At 37.4% G+C, this 17,996-nt stretch overlaps 1 protein-coding gene, 1 long non-coding RNA gene and 1 pseudogene across 4 annotated transcripts; 1 reads left to right on the top strand and 2 right to left on the bottom strand.

Annotated features, from left to right (window-relative positions):
• Window positions 1-7,563: 7,563 nt before the first annotated feature.
• Window positions 7,564-8,874, bottom strand: LOC117215422 (annotated as a pseudogene).
• A 1,712-nt stretch (window positions 8,875-10,586) lies between these two features.
• On the top strand, window positions 10,587-13,352 carry LOC117215424. Of its 3 annotated transcripts, XR_004489109.1 has the most exons (5): window positions 10,587-10,620; window positions 10,967-11,009; window positions 11,098-11,140; window positions 12,271-12,853; window positions 12,949-13,352. It is a non-coding gene; the product is annotated as an uncharacterized LOC117215424 (long non-coding RNA). The 3 variants fall into 3 exon arrangements; XR_004489108.1 differs by having other exon boundaries at window positions 10,597-11,009; window positions 12,971-13,352; XR_004489107.1 differs by having other exon boundaries at window positions 10,597-11,009.
• A 738-nt stretch (window positions 13,353-14,090) lies between these two features.
• Window positions 14,091-15,494, bottom strand: LOC117215423 (hematopoietic prostaglandin D synthase-like; the record flags this gene model as incomplete). The annotated part of the gene is made up of 2 exons (XM_033461806.1): window positions 14,091-14,382; window positions 15,314-15,494. Coding segments are annotated over 2 exons (357 nt in total), but the record flags the coding sequence as incomplete, so codon positions are not given.
• Between the last annotated feature and the right edge of the window lie 2,502 nt (window positions 15,495-17,996).

Raw genomic sequence — 17,996 nt, 5'->3', positions numbered from 1 at the left:
TATTTGACCCGAACTACCCGATAGAACTTCGTATCGACGCTAGTTCGGGTGAATATGAGGTTATTTTAATGCACAAGATTGAAGGTAAAAATAGAGTAATAGAATATTACAGTATAAGAAGTAGCCCTGCGGAATCTAGGTATCATTCTTACGAATTAGAAACGTTAGCAGTTGTGAACGCCGTCAAGCATTTCCGTCATTATCTCCACGGACGAGAATTTCTTGTCGTCTCCGATTGTAATCCTTTGAAGGCATCCAGTAGTAAGGTAAATTTAAATGACAGGGTTTACAGGTGGTGGGCTTACTTACAAGCTTTTACTTTTGACATTCTGTACCGGGAAGGTAAACGAATGGCCCACGTAAATTTTGTCTCGCGAAATCCCGTAGACTTGGATCACCTTACGATCAACGAAGTCATAGAGAAGGAAATCAATCTGACCGAAATCTCCGAAGACTAGCTATTAGTGGAATAACGTCGCGACTCCCAAATTTCTGGGATCGTCAATAAATTACAGAACGAAGAGCTCGCGGAAGACGTCGCGAATACGTATGAGTTACGGTCCGGTACCCTTCATCGTAAAATACAGAGAAAAGGCAGATGTCTCTGCTTGTCCATCGTCCCCAGAGGTTTTAGATGATCTGTTATTAACCATGTGCAACAGTCAATTATGCACTTAGGTTGGGATAAAACGCTTGAGAAACTGTGCGAGTGTTACTGGTTCGAAGGAATGGCGGAGTATGTTCGCCAATTCGTAGAGAACTGTCACGCTTGTCAAGTTTCGAAGGCCAGTTCAGGTAAAATACGAGCTGAATTACATCCTATACCTAAGACCAGCATACCTTGGCATACAGTTCACGTGGATATAACGGGCAAACTAAGCGGTAAAAGTGGTTCGAGAGAGTATGTCATTGTTTTGGTCGACGTCTTCACTAAATTCGCATATCTGCATCATACTCGCAAAGTAGATTTCCTTAGTACCGGTAAAGCACTTAAGTACTATATTTTTATTCGGCAGTCCTTGCCGGATAATAGCGGACCAAGAGAGGTGTCCTAACGGGTGAAAAATTCCAAGATTTCTGGCAAGGTGAACACTAAAACTCCACTTAATCTCAACCGGTGCGAGTAGGGCCAACGGTCAGGTAGAGCGTATTACGGTACGTTGAAAATTATGTTCACGATCATAGAAACGACCGGGCGATCGTGGCTAGACGCGGTTGGCAAAATATAGCCGGCTTCGAATTGCACCGCGTGACTAAATCGAGCCCATTGGAACTATTAATTGTTGGAACAGCAAAGACCTTACGACTCGTTGATACCCGATAATATCGAAGAAAGAGAAGTAGGTATCCCTGATGTAAGACAGCGGGCAATAGAGGATATAGAAATTAGTGCTAGATACGATAAAGGTGGAGTTGACAAAACTAAAGCTAAGGTAGTTAGGTTTAACCTTGGTGATTTTGTATTATGCAAAAACGAGGAAAGAAACCAGACGAAGTTAGATCCGAAATTCAGGGGTCCATTCGAGATAGCAGAGATTTTGGAAGGAGATAGATATACCCTAAAAACCTTAGACGGCAAACGATCATATAAGGACAGACACGACAGACTGAGAAAAATACCAGAAGGTTGCGTCCCTGCTGAGTTAGACCTCTGCGGTGATGACAACGGCGGTGATAATAACGATGCAAGTACACTGACCTCAGAGGATCATTAACACTGCGTTGTGATCATAGTAATACACCGAGTGGTTTTATATGCTTTTTGTTGTAAACCGTTGAGTGGGTTTACGTGCTTTTTGTTGTAAACCGTTGAGTGGGTTGAGTGTATGTAATAATAGTTAAATGTATGTAAATGTAATAATTAAATGTAATTAGTTGTGATAAAAATAATAATAAAAAATAAATAAATGTAAAAAAAGAATTAAATGTAATTAGTTTCTTTTTACGCACGCGATATTATTGGCGATATATGAAGGTCAACTTTATTTTTTTAAATAGACATATTTATATATATATTTGTCGGATCAGGATTCGAATTTTGGGCGCGCGACGACTCTTCATGTGGACTAGCCATCGTCTCACAAAGCCGAGATTTTATTTACACGTATATACAGGTCTATCACTAAGCTTAACAAATAATAAGTACAACTAATAATAAGTCTAACAAACACTAAGCCTAATGAATAACACGATCTACGAATAATTAAATTAAATAATACTATTAGCAATGTTTGAGTTCAAACGAATCCACGGTCACCGGGATAACTCCTTACTAAGCGAAACTAACTTAGACGCAAATGCGATCGTCGAAAATGCTCGATGTATCACTCTCCAAGGCAATCGCAAGAATGCCAGCCTCGTGGAGATTTTTCTCCCTGTACGATTGCATTTTGTTTTCTATCCCCGTTTGGAAGCATCGAGAAGGTTCCAAACGCCGTTGCTAGGCACACTCGTTGGAAGCATCGAGAAAGTTCCAAACGCCGTTGCTAGGCAGTTTCCGCCTGGAGTTTTGATTACTAAATACAATGTATGTCCCATTGCATCGGCACCTCCGAGGCAACATCACACGTGGCTCGGCCCGCTCTCGAGGCCGCATGCCGCCACAACCACACTTCTCGGAAAACACATACAACCACTCCAGACCTCCGTTAGATAAAACATCCATCCCGTGACCGTGGCTACGTTCAGCGACCGATTGTCACCTCGAACCCAATCTCGCTTATTACAAATCTTAAACAATTACAACTATAATAAAATCTAGGCTAAGGTACTAGAGGATGTTCCCAAAATTTCCAAGGAAGGGCTTCGGCTTTCCTTTCATCTCCGACATATTTATAGATATAAATACATATATTATATAGATACAATAGTATATATAATATATATAATAATATATATGTCGAGTCTGAATCTCCGAGTCCGAGCTCGAGGCGCCCTCCCGGGGAGGGCTCGCGGGAGGTAGCGGTTCTGCGTTGAAGTTCTCCATCGTCCGGTCGCGCGTGGGGTACCTTTATTGTCGATAGTTACACTAGTGACGAGGGCCTCAGGCTTGATAACGAATCCGTGACCAACGGGAGGACAGGTTCCCTTGCTCTAACTCACACGTGCACCACTCCGTGCTCGTAATGCACTCGACTTCCTTCACCGATCAGCTCTCTAACAAGACTGCTCGTCATCCCAACGACGCCACCGAAACAAGACTCCGGTCGAGTGTCTCAGTACACACGATCCTCCGATCGACGTACGATTGCTATCGGTTTGGATACTTGCGATTGTTTCGTTATGGCTATATTAGGCTCTAGGTTGCAAGGTTAGGGTGTTGTCCTGAAGTTCCAGAGGGGCCCCGGCGTCCTTTCGTCTCCGACTCGGCCATCCTGACACTCACACGTCCTCGTGTGTGGCCTGCTGGCTTAGTCTACCCGTCGGGGCTTCCACCACGCAGGTGTCACAGACGAAATTCGAGCAACTGTATATAACAAACCGAAATTCCGAACGCCTTATCGCGTGTGACCGTCCGGTCAGCACCCGTTCTCAGCCGCCTGAGTGGCATTCGATCACTCCAGCCGTTCTCCGAATTTTACACTAAGTATAAACAAAACCTTCTCCCACTCCAACGAATGGAAGAATATAAATGCTCCCTTCAAAATCATCCAGTCAGTCTAATAAAAAAATTCTTAACTAATCCAAGTATCGAAAGTGTATCATCGCGAACCGAAAAAATTGTATAAATTGAGTAAAAAAATAAAAAGAACTTAATCTGCTTTTCGGAAATTAACGTTCCTTATTTTTACCTTAATTTTACACGACACAGGCATCGACCCGGCGCTCGTCCTCGGGGCAAAGTTTTTCTTCTCGCCGCGAGGGACAGCGAGACGCGATGTGTCCCGGCATGTGGCAGTGAAAGCACAACGCTTTTGGTGGTGCAGCCGGTCGGCTTTCCTCCGGGCGTCGGGGGTCCTTCTTCGGTTCCCACTTCGCCCTCTTGCGGTATTCGAATGTCGGATGTCCGTAAATACTGCAGTGGCCACACCTGGTCCAGGGGGCGGGTGACCTGTCTCGTTTGTTTCCGGAGCTCGCTAATGACCTCCACGGCGGGGGCGTTGGCCACTCCGTGTATAGGAAGGGCTTCATTTCTCTTTGGAATTGTTTCACCGACGTGATGTCACTCGTGAGCGCTAGTCGTTTAAAACGTTCATCGCGCCAGCCCAGCAGATGGAGGGCGGTGGCGGCGAATACCTCTTCCCTGGTTGAATTTCGCCACTTCGACCCGAGGAGGGTGATGATACGATTTCCGTACGCTCCTGGTGTTTCGCCGTCCCGCGGTAGTTCCTCGGCTACCTTGATTAGCGACGCGGCTGCTACTTCTTGGCCACCGAAGTGCGCGGCGAATTGTTCCTTAAAATCTGGCCAGGTGAGCTCGTCGCCGTTCATTACCTGCGTAAGCCAATACGCTGCCGGACCCTCTAGGGCACGGTTTAGGGCAGAATACAGTGCGCTGTTTTTCAGGCGGTGGTCCCTCATGAGCAGGCCGACGGCTGTGCACAGGCGGCTGGATCTGCGTCCGCGGCTTCGGGGTTGAAGCGCGGTAGCGATACCCAGGTTGCCCGGTGTCCTTTCTTCTTCTTCTTCTTCTTCTTCCTCTTCTTCTTCACTAGCGACTGCTTTAGTGCGCGCACGATACTCTTACGATCCCGTGCCGACAACGTGTGTTCGGATGCCACTTCTGATGTCGAGTCTGAATCCGAATCCGAGCTCGAGTCACATTCCGAGTCCGAGCTCGAGGCGCCCTCCCGGGCAGGGCTCGCGGGAGATTGCGATTCCGTGTTGGAGTTCTCCATCGTCCGGTCGCGGGTGGGGTACCTTTATTGTCGATAGTGACACTAGTGACGAGAGCCTCAGGCTTGATAACGAATCCGCGGCCAATGGGAGGACTATCATATAAAAAGCAACAGGATACACGAAATAATATAATTCTGACTAGGACAACATAAACGCAAGAAGTGTTGATATTGAAAAAAATATTTAATTTTGTATATAAATATTTTCATATTTAAAAAAGTTTCCGGAAGCAGGAAGATTTACAAACAAATAATATCATAAACCGAATGTTTCATGATCCTTTTCTAATTAGAGTGTGTGACAGCATGTGAGAACGTTTCTTAAAAATATGACTTATTGCAATTACTTAATCGCAATTATAAACGATTAAGACCTTCTCACAACGAGGCAATCTATCCAAAGTATAAAACTCGTTATACTTCATGAGAAAACAAATCTCTACTTAGGTTTCATTTCGTTTCATCGCGTTCATAAAAAGTGAATTTGTATGAACACATCGTGCAATTTAGTAATTAGGACCGTTGATCTCGCTGCAACATAGATGGATAGAAAAAAGCCATTTAAAATGATACAACGTCGGGAAGACAATTATGAAAATTATAAATGGAACACAAGATAAAATTGTTTAAGATTAATTCTTCTTTTTTTTTTTTTTTTAATCGCGAGTGTTTGCAAACGAAGTTTCAATCTGTTTACAATGATAGCAATGAGAGGAGGATGTCTATGAAAGTTATAAATGCGATATTGAATAACATTTCTGCGAGTGGGTTTGTTTTTCGTTACAAATGTTTTTTAAACGAATCTGCAATCTGTTGGAAACAACGGAACAGTAACGAGACGACTGATAGGGAAATAAGAAAGATCGCGTTTTATTTGAACAGACAAATCTTTGAAATCTATTCGAAAGTCTATTTGAAATGGTACGAGCTCGAAAAGAACGGTGAATACTATAGAAGAAGGATTAATTAAAATTCTTATTAATCTGTACGCTTTGTATATTATATACCTTGATCGATGCCAAGATAACAAATTATTATACAAAACAGTGAAGTATCCACGTCTGACATTAATATTGAGTATTACCATTACTGTAATTTAATTTTTAACCGATCCTGAAAATTCCTTAGAACGTAAAAAGTATAAAATGTTACTGTGCATTTCAAGATTAAATGCACTGTAATTTAGAAACAGTTATGAAGCGGAAACAAATAATTTATTCAGAATAAGAATTCTACGTAATCATGTTAAAAAAAAAAACGTACTTATAACGCGTTTAAACTCCAAATATGCAAAGACAATAAGGGAAAAAAATTAAACGAAGAATCGTATTTTTTGTAAATTCACACAAGATTTTATCCAAAAAAAAATTAAGATTTTTTGAAGAACGTACAAGACGGAACACGAACAATAAAAAAGGGATGTTAAATACAAAAAATAGATTGAAATTTAGATTATGACATATAAAAAAAATGATATTGCATAATTTACAATTATTTTCGATAGCTTACGTCAGTATGTTGGAGTGTAAACTATAAAATATTAAAAAACTGGTACCATTTAGACATAATTTAGAAAAACAATAAATTGCGGAAACCGATAGTTAAAACTCGATACGATCGATACTCCAAAACTCTAATCCTAATAATTACTCAGCAATAATAACCGATAATTCATGTTGATTAATGTTTGAACTCCGTTTTTTTTCTGTATGTGTATACAAATTTTGTACAGTTTGATAAAGCGAAATTAAATTATCATCTTTTTGTACTACTTCAAACATTGAGATTTGTCATCTTCAAGGTCGATCACACATAGTTTCAGATTGCGGAGTTGCAAGGGTAATTAATTTTGCAATCGGTTTTCCTTTGATATAGATGTGAATACAAATAGCCATTGATTGACAATATACCGAAGCAATTCTAGTTTAATTTGAAGTCATCGATCCTTTGATATTTTTGGAAGAATAGTAAAAGTACAGAGAAATAAGAAAAAATGGCGTTAACTAAAAGATAGCTCCAATGTATCTCATAAATATTATCTATATATCATTTGTAAGATGTAAGTGACCAAGATATCGAATTATACAAAAATTGTATGTAATGATTAATACTTGAACGTTACTTACATTTATGTACATGAAAATTTGATCTTTTATTAACTAAGTTATTGATCGACAAAATGACTTCCTACATAATTCTCCGCCTGAACTGAAATGCATATTTTTTTTACACAAGCCTTATGTGTAGCTAGCAACGAGCAAACAGATTAATTACTTTACACACGGTCGTATCTTGTTTGCTGTAGGCGAGTTCTCTCATGTAATCAACGAAGTACTCAACTTTAAAGCGATAAGAGAAGAACATTATTGTATGGATAAAAATCATGCTTTTTTCAAAGAAATATGTAACTCGTATTTTTTTTTAAAGCAACCCTCATAACGTATTGAATAAAATAATCATACATTTTTTTTTGTTCAACATTTGTAAAATACGATATTATCAAGATCACCAAGGAGGTAATCTTCAATTCTTAATGAATATAATAAAAAACATAATTAATGATTGTTTGATGGTTTTATTATTATCTCTATAATACAAAAGCACAACATCGTGTCAACAGTTTATATAGTTCGTATGTTTCTGTAGGAATACACAAATAATAGTTCTCTATCACAACGTAATCTAAAGGGAAAACCCTAACTAAATGACAAAAATATCGGTAATAACTGGAACTAATGAATGTTAAAAGCAATCAGTATATTCCATACAAACTTCCATCAACACGATTCGTTCTTCATTCTCTCAACACACTAAGACCGCAATCTTTAAACGCTTATAAAACCATAAGCAATCGTGAAGTTTAGAATTCGCTAACTGGGCGTCTCTCAATCCAGTTTTTGATCTTGGGCAGAAGGAGGACCTTTTTCTCCAGCAGCTTCAGATTGTCGTAATTCTCGATCAGATCAGACTTGTACATAAAGTTCAAATAATCGAGCAGAGCAACGAATGTTAAATCAGCCCAAGAGAGAGTACCATCGTAGAAGTAGCCGTCATTTTCCTTCACTTGCTGGTCCAAACGTTCTAAAATGATCGGCAGCGTCTCTTCAGCAGCCTTGCGTTTTGCAGCTTTGACCTTCTCGTCCTCCTCATAGTGGAAGGCGGCAATTTCTGAAAATTTGTTTTCAGTTAAATACTATTCGCTAATGTTATACTAACTTGAATACAGTGTTGTGCGAAATTTAAATGATACTGAAGATAGAATTACAATCCTTTTTAATCCTTTGTCTTGTATTGTTGACATACGTGTATCGTTCGATTAAATCAAATATTAAATCGGATTTCAACTAATAAATACCTGAACAGATATGTACTATCTGTTATCAAGATTCTCATAAGATTTATGCAAAACAGCACTGGATACTCACTATGACGAATATCATGAATAGTATCAACAGTGGCATCAATATGAAGATTTGCCCAGTCAGTCTTTCCAGCTAAGTCATATTGTTTGGCTAAGTAACGGCAAATAGCTGTAGACTGAGCAACCTTCCTTCTATCGGCTACGAGCATAGGAAGCAGGCCATAAGGAGTCACTAAAAACATACAACTAATAGAATCAAAGATTCTATCGAACAAACAGATTATGATGCTTCTTAAATATCTAGCTTCCTGTTATCTGTTTCGGAAAGATATAATTTAATTTATTGATAATTTATCAGCAAACAAAGGGCATTGTCTCCTTAACAATACCTATTGTTCTCCCACATATCTTATAGAGCAATGGAGAGTAAACAATAATCTCTGTTATACTCTGCATAATTGTGTTCTACTTTATTTAGCTACTTTAGTTAAATTAGGAAAGATGAGATTTAAGAAACAGAACTTCTTTAAATTTTAAGCTTACAGGGCTTTATTTCTGGCCAGACGTCCTTTTTGATACGTTCATCTTCAAATGGAATACTAGCATAGCTGAAGAAGAACGGATTGGTTCTGCCAATGCCGTAACTGGGAAGTAAGTCAATTTATAGAGCGGCATCTTCCTGGAAGTATAATATATACAAAGTAAAAACAAAGAATCATTGATGACAAGAATTATATTATTACAAATTATGAAGTATAAGACAATTTAAGTAAAAAGCATCAACTACTAACTACTCGCATAGCTATTTGTATCTTTATATTTTAATATAGCTTAGATATAAAAAGAATATTATTTTTGGATGTAATAATGTATAAACTTGCGCCAAATATTATAACAAAATATTGCACTTTCTATTTAAGTAGGATAGACATATTACCGGCATTTATCTTTTTTCTATAGCAATGAAATTGTTTATAAAAAAGTTTATAAGAAAACTATCAATTAATGCAAACAACGCATTTCAAAATATTAATTACATTCGCGCGATTCGTTATCTCTAGTATTAATTTAACCATATGGTTCTATACACCCAAGACCCTCTAACAGTAATTTAGTACCATTACTAGTCGTATGTACAATGTATGTTTGTATACAACTTTCGTAACTACAAAACATTCAGCAGTGATTATATATTCTTCCAAACATAAGAAACATTTTCTAATTGCATACTTAAATTTATCGATCAATTATGAACATGTAATAACATTTATTTCTTTCAACTACTAATTTTTAAATCATCTGCTGTTCGGTTAATTGAAGGATGTCGGCTTTCTGTAGAAGTATTTCATATTTATTATTTAATTATGAATAAGGAAAAAACATACAAAATATAGTTTTTAAACGGTTTATTATTTATAAAGAGAAACTTTGACTCGGGATATATATACTATATATATACTATTTACTTACAATTTTTTTTTTAAGACTTCAAAGTCGAAACAAGCACAGGAAATTTCCAAGCCGGTTAACAGAAACTTGAATGAGACAAAAATAACCTTTAGATATCTATATGTTCTTCTTCCCCCCTGTTGCTTCCACGTAACTCTTATCGTATTGGTGGAGCTGTGCTGATATGTGAAATTATGACTACATAAAAACATCCGGAAAGACTCATTGAATGATTTTATAGTTTAAAATTTTATAGTTTAAGGTTAATAAATTTCCATAAATTAAAGTTGAAAACTTATGAGAACATGTTTTCTGTAACAAAACTTAGTAAAAACAAACTAGTAAGGTTTATAGATTCTTTAATGATTATGTATGTATTCATAAACTAGTTCGATAAACATCGTTCGATAAAACGTCGAACAACACACAACATTGAAGCGCGAAATTTCAAATTCAAGGAAAGATAAATAACAAATATTGCGAACAAATGATATTAAATTTACAATAATCTCATGTAAGAAAAAATAAAAGGGATAAAAGTAGTACAGAAGATAGAAAAATCTATAAAACTGGTGGCTGGGAAATAGAAAATATATAAATTTATGTTATTAGAGTTTAGTACTTCTGTCGATCAATGTGTTACGACCGTTCGCGGAGAGACGCAGTCGCAGTAGCGAGAGGCGTAAATTCTCGCTACGATTCGGTGAATCGGCGCCGCGAAGTAGTCGTTCCCCTGTTTCGGTTAAGATAAGAGGTGGTTAAATGAATATGACACAGTATAGTAAGTTATATTTCACCGTTTATTCCAACAACTTATAACGAAGGCAGTTACGCTGGTGCGTATGTACGAGATGAATAAGTGACTGATCTGTGGGTGTGCCCTACCCGGTGGAAGGATATTGACCGTTCGAAGGATGTAAAATCAGAACTGTCTTGGGAGACGATGCTGTCTCGGAGGAAAGCTAAGGATGGGTGTGTCTAGCGCACGGGACCATCGGATTTGTTGGTGACGATTTTAGTTAGGATTTTAGTTCAAGCTGAGTTGACCGTGATTCAATTCACGAATATCGGAGAGGAAAAGTCGTCATTCACAATATTACACACAATAATACCTTCACATAAAGGAGCACAGCTCAGATGAGACTTTTTATAGTTAAACTTTTAACGTACTCATAGACACGAAATTTTTTTTTAAATAGAACTGTTACATTTTACGACACGTATAACATCGAACATTTACCAACATAGCGATGCCAGCGTACATATATATATACTGGTGTACTGGTCATCTTTTTTCCACGCGTTTTTAGCTTTTTAGCTGATTGTGAATGGGCGCCTAACCAGCCAATCAGAAATGGCCGGTATTGTATGAATCCTTTTCTTCAGTGCCTGAAGAGCTGGATATTTATCCAAAACTGGTGGCCCAAACATATACTCGAAATTTTCCAGGGTCTCCGCAAATACTAAGTCCGCCCATGTCGTCTGAAAAAAGGTTTGTATACATTTATTTTGTACCTCCTCTATTAAACAATTTTTTTAATTTACCTTGAAAAATGTGAAAAATCGAACTCTTAACTAAAGATCACTAGCTTTTTAGGAAGAATTTGGATTTTTATTTTATTGTCAGAATTTAATGGATAATTCTAGAAACTTCAACCTTTGGAGGTATTTGTTAATTAAAAATGACAAAACTGGTATTATGTAAAAAAGAGTAATGTGTATCCTGAATCAATGTCGAATGGAAATTAGACAGTTCTATAAAAATAAGCCTTCTCACGATTCCACAACTTCATAGCTTAATTAAATACAATTCTTCGGCGATATAATTACAAATACATTTACAGGAATTGTGTAATATGATAAATATCTCGTTAAAGAAATTGAAATCGTAAACTCTAGATTCTAGTATTCTTTCACTTTCATGTTTCCTGTGAGCCCTTCAATCGCTAAATATTTTGCAATGAAACACGTATTATTAAACAACATAATCATACTAAATTAATTTAATGTGACTATTTATTATTATTATATAATAACACAGTGATGAAAGAAATAAACTGGTCAAGTAATCTAAGGAACCATAATACGTATCTATGTCAGTGACAGTGAGAAAAATTCAGATATCTGTACTTAAGTGATTACACTTATAAGTATCATTATATATTATATAAATATGATATTTCGAATGGTATCATTTATCAATCATTAAACAAGAGTGTCATATCCAGAGAAATGATTTTACATATCTTAATCTTTGCTTTGATTACGATAGTAATAATTTCTATCAAACTTGATGAGGAAGATACATGAATAATTATCTAAAAGCTGAGAATCTTGGCAAATTCATTTGTACATAAACTAACAGAAGTGAATTTTAAAGATACACTCTGCTCTCAACAATTAAAGCTGTCTTGTCGCAACAAAGTTTCAATAATTTTTTATGGACAACATGGCCCAGTTTGCACAAAGACTAAAAATTTTAACATTAAATTTGGATAAAAAATCTTACGGTAGAAGGAATGATATATCCTTCATATTCGCCAATAATCTGGTCGAATTTAGTCAGGTACAATGGTATTGTTTCGTTCAAAAGTTGATTCATCCTCGCTTCCTTCCTTTCAGGATCCTCCTCCATGCGACAGTAGCAGATAGCTGAAACGTATATGAAACCAACCGTTACGTTCATTTGTGTTTTTCCCCCCAAACGAAGAGAAAATAAGTTGTGAAAGAAGGAGTAGCCTCTCATAGTTCCTACAATTTCTTCATTCTCTTTGCTTTCTTCAATATTGCCTCAACAAGTTCCTGTGGTTCACGATACTTGAAATATATACAATGTTACCAGCGTGGAAATTGTCTTGGAAACTTGGAAAATCTTTCAAGAGGAACAACATTGCTAACTGAGATTCGAGAAAGGAAAGGTAAATAAATCCTTGCTTCTACTTAGAGCTTTTTTATTTACTTCTGACGAGTAAAGTACTGTTATTAAAATTTGATTAAAAGTACCAAGAATGTCGAGATATAAACAACCATTTGTGGAAAGGTCAGGAGAAGCAGAATTATCGAATAAACGTTATATAACTCTTAGTGATTAAGTAAGAGAAGAGAAACGAGAAAAAAGTCTTCTATCTAGGTCTTAATAAAGTATACTATATTTATCTCCATATCAAGAATAACAACAAGATATAAACAGTCTTCTAGAAATTGAGTAAATATTACATAATTACATCTTGAGCAATATTTTGCGTCTTAGCTTTTGCTTAAACATTATGATAATCTTAAATATCTGTAAATTCTTCACAGACTCTTTGCATCTTCTATACAGGTATCTCATGATCATGTGATAACACACAGGAAGAAAAAATAGAGGGAAAAACAGCGTAAAAAAAAGTTGCGTAGGAGTATCGTCGCACTACATCATTCGACAATTGATGCACGTCATGGCGATCGTCACGGTTTAAAGCAGGCCATCAAAAACACGTTTGTTATCGTACGGAAAAATCTGCGACGTTCCAGCTGTTCAGGTGCATCGAATTGTGAATCATCGGCGGTACGAAGCAAGGCGAGGGGCGTAAATAGAGAAAGAAGAGAAGAGAAGGATTCGCATAAATGATAAAATATAATCGTTCGTTCCTCGTCGATGGCGGATGGATGGCTTTAATCGTGGACGATATCGATACGATTATATTTTATACATTTGAAACAAATATAAAAGACGAGCAAAAACCAGAGATACGATCGTTATGATATTATTCAATCGGTAGCCTATTTACCTCGTTTTTTGTTCACCTTCTCTGTCTAGTAATAATTTTTCGACGTGGCGTGACGTTACGTTGGCGGTGTAAAAACACGATTTTAAACACCTGCGGATAGTTGCATGAGTTTCGAGCGATTCCATTCCCTTCGATTTATATTTATGCGATCAACGCGCGGATCGTTAACGCATTATGCAGACAGCAGATGTTACGTAATCACACATATCGTAATTGGAAATTAGTAACGTTATCGCGTACCAGGATACACTTCGTTGCCCTCGCTCCTTCCGCGGATAACCAGCGTTTATCATATAGAGACAGGGATTTGCAAAGAATAAAAGTTGTAGAACGTTGAAAGGCGTTGAGAGAAACGTGATGTTATCCCGTTATTCGTTAACGCAACGCAGTTAAAAAAAATCCCGAAGGAAGATTACGATAATAGATAACCTGAGTCGAGTGTTTGTCGGGGGATCTAAAAGATTCTTTCGAGTTGAGCGTCTGAGATTGCAGAGAAGAAAATTTGGAAGCCATCGAATTCGTGATGTCGATAGAAATCTTCAGTTGGAATCGTTGTATCATAACGTAGTCTGCTTATTGTCGATAAGACTAAACTAAAAGTGACTACTAAAATTTTCTATCCTCTAAATTCTATCTACGATTCTATAATCTAAAAACTGACTTTTGCAAACAAACTGTAACATTCGCTTAACGGAAAGACATACGTATCTTGTTTGTACTCGTCTTTTCACAATGAATTCTTGAACGTCTGTCTCTGTGGTGAGACAAATGCAAAGTCATCTCATCAGTTACTCACCTTGCTCCAAATCTTCAAGAGTATCGACGAGCACGTCGCATATCAACGCATCGCTTTCGTTTCTTCCCATTAGATCGTACTTCCTCGCCAAGTATCGCGCCACAGCGTCAGCCTGCGCTACCGGTTTCCCGTCTACCTCCAGCACAGGCAGCTTTTTATAAGGCATTGCTAAGAACAAACATGGCTCATATGAACACTGTGTAAAGGGAAACGATCGATAGGAAATCACAACACAGCTTCCGAGGCCGTTGCGTTCTTGTGAATAGATGAATCGAAATCATTTCGGTTTTAATCAACATGGCCTAGTAAAGAAATACAGAAATGTCTTCTTTCTCCTTTTTTTCTTTTCTTACGATTACGATGGACAGGGTATCGCGTGTTTTCGCAGGGTATCGCAGGTTATCGCTGTTGGGAAGAACCTAAAGTTTTTAAAATCAAGGATAAAAGATAATACCAGACACGGAAAAAATATTAGAAAATGTACACGGTTCTTGTAATGAAAATTGAAATGCAAGGAATATAAATCGAATGTCTCTTGCGAACGTAATTTTGTGTTTTACACCGACAGGATTGATTTACAGACTTACGTTGACTTTTGGTTTCTCTATCTGCAAGCGACATATAAGATTATATCGAAGACTATGCTGCGTAAAACTTTTATTATACTATTTACGATAGAAATGTCGCAACGGAAGATCGAATTTTATGTCTGCTTTGTTCTTTCGACTTTTTAGCTATGTTCTTGTTCATTTCCGAACTGATTTCAATTTTTTATCCTTTTTTTCCGACAAGTCCTAAAAAGTTTTTAAATTAACGAGAAACGTAGAAGTATTTTTGTATTCCTATTTTAAGTCACCTATTTACGGTTTTCTCAAAATATTCGAAATGCTTCGATTCATTGAAAACAATAAAGATTGCAACACAAAAATTCGAGAATCGTAAGTGAATTAAGTTGGTATTCGATAAACACGATATTACGGAAGCAAAACTTAATGAAAAGTTCGACTTTATTCCGTATGAAATTTTACTTTAAGTAAGTTTAGCCTGCACGTGAAACGAAAGTTTTATATACAGAAAAGTTTGAGTAAATGGTAGATATCTGAGAGTTGAACGATGAAAGTAAAAATCGATTCTTCACGCTTACAATCCTTGTATTCAGGCCAGAGTTGTAGGGGGATCCTCTCGTCGATATACTCGATGCCAATATATGCAAATATGTACCGTATATGTTCGGCACTACCACGGGCATTGAAGTAGATTAGTTTGTAGGTAGGTTCGTCGCTCATTTTCCTTGCTCTGTCAACTTATCGAGAAAAATGTTACAATTAACTCGTGTAATTAACAGACTGTGTGCGTGTTTGTGTGTAGAGAGAACAATTTACTTATAGATGGAATAATTCGTATAATACGCAAAATAAATCATTTAGAAGGCTGGAATATGTGTTTTTGAAACAATTAATTATGTCGAAAAATATTTCAAACGAGATATAATTATGAAAAAAATAATAATTAAATGTATGTAAATGTATGTAATAATAGTTAAATGTATGTAAATGTAATAATTAAATGTAATTAGTTGTGAAAAAAATAATAATAAAAAATAAATAAATGTAAAAAAAGAATTAAATGTAATTAGTTTCTTTTTACACACGCGATATTATTGGCGATATATGAAGGTCAACTTTATTTTTTTAAACAGATATATTTATACATATATTTATAGATATAAATACATATATTATATAGATATAATAGTATATATAATATATATGTCGGAGATGAAAGAACACCGGAGCCTTTGGAATTTTGGATAATCCCGCAACATTGTAACCTAAAGTCTACTATAGCTGTAATTCAACAATTGTAGTTATCCAATCCGATTGTAATTGTTCGAGAGTTGTGATAATGAGCTTGGGCTCGAGGCGACAGTCAGTCGCCGAACGTAGCCGCGGTCACGGGATGAACGCTTTGTCTAACAAAGGTATGGAGTAATTCTATAGCTCTCCTTAAAAGAAATATTCGTGGCGACACGCGACAGTAAACATTACAACGGTTTCTGTCCCGTGGCTCCCCACACGCAGACCCTATTCTTCGAGTAAGATGATTGCCAGATGTCGATGCGTCTCCGCAGTACATGTTCGGCTAGCTCGAGGGCCCGTTATAAATCTTAAGATTTAGTCAACTAAAGTCCTTCAAACAGACAAACGGTCTTTGTCCCAACTACGGGAAGATAGGGGAGACATATTTTTCAACGAGCGGCGTCTCCCACTAGCAACTTTCCCTCGAGGGCGGCTAGCACCTTTTTCTAACCACCGATATGGAGATTGACCAATTAGCAGCAAGGCCAATTTCCCTTACTTTCTGAACGAAGGCTTTTCTCGACGAATCCGATAATCTCGTGTCCTTAGACACACCCCATTATAGTTTTCCTCTGTGGCATCATCGGGACGGGAAAGACATTCTCGCTCGCGATCTCATTGATGAAAGGAGTAACTCTTTACGATCAGTGAATATTACGCGTCCGACTTAGATTTTGTGAGTACGTTCATCTATCATCCCGTCGACCGCGGATTCGTTATTGAACCTAGGATCATTGTCATTAGTTTCTCGAGTACCTAACAACCGCGGTTACTTGTCCGGTTCTATAATAATCGTATTTGCACTAGTCAATGTCTTCTCTATTGCATAACGACAACGTGTAACCCAAACGAAGATTCGTTTCACGCCCCTAACCCTAATTTTAATGTAAACCCGACATCAGAAGTGGGATCAGTGCCGGTTATAACAGTGCAAGAGCTTACGATCATCGTGCGCGAGTTAATTCCGTCGCTAGTGCAAAAATCGAGTGTGGAACCTAACAATTTTTCGACTCCGCTGCCTGGTGCGCAGCTACCAATCTGATTATGGAGGAAGATCCTTTACAAAGCAGTGCCCTGAATATAATTTCAATACCGAGTGTCGAATTGACTTCTACGTAGTGGAGGCGCTAACTGGTAGATCAAGCCATCCGGGTGAGTCGTTTCCATTTTACCCCGATTTCGGAGCCGAGTGTTCGCTAATTAAAGAATCCGTAGTCTTGAGAATTTCTGGCAAAAGAACGATTGATATAGTAGTAATGCGAGGAATAAGAAATATCGGTACTAAACGTATCGCTCAAATCTTGTCCGTTGCAGGTGTCGGTGGTTAGAGATAAACTTTTCATGTTCTCGCTGGTAGTTATTTAACAATACGATATCGCGATTACTCGTTAAATTTTAAGCCAAGATTTTGACGTAATATTACACAAAATAGCCTCGCTATGTGTAAAACAAAAATAATTAATGCCTGTAATAAAACCGCTAAAAACGAGATCGATGTTAATGAAGTTGACAATGAGGTACGTGGTAGCGATAAAAGTCGATTAATCTTTCTTTTCGAAAATTCAGAGATTCATCCGTTACGGGTTCCCTACGTACTCGTACAAAAAAATACAGGCCAGTTAGAAGTACAATCAATTGATCCTAACATCGCCGTACAAGGAGTCCTAATAGACTTCGCGAGCGCAGAATAGTACGTGATAGAACAAGCGACTTAATTACAGCCAAAAATCATAAAGCCTAGTAATTCACCGTTCGCGAGCCCTGTGTTACTCGTGAAGACGAACAATGGTTCAGATAGATGATAGGTAGATTTTCGAGAACTAAATAAATGTACGGTCGCGGATCGGTATCCTTTACCCCTCATTGCGGATCAAGTCGCGAGATTGAAAAAGCGAGATATTTTATTATTCTGGACATGGCCGG

This window comes from Bombus bifarius, unplaced genomic scaffold (genome assembly GCF_011952205.1).
Source record: "Bombus bifarius isolate JDL3187 unplaced genomic scaffold, Bbif_JDL3187 scf7180000009605_frag, whole genome shotgun sequence".
NCBI lineage: Eukaryota > Metazoa > Arthropoda > Insecta > Hymenoptera > Apidae > Bombus > Bombus bifarius.
This window is presented reverse-complemented; position numbering and strand designations above follow the sequence as displayed.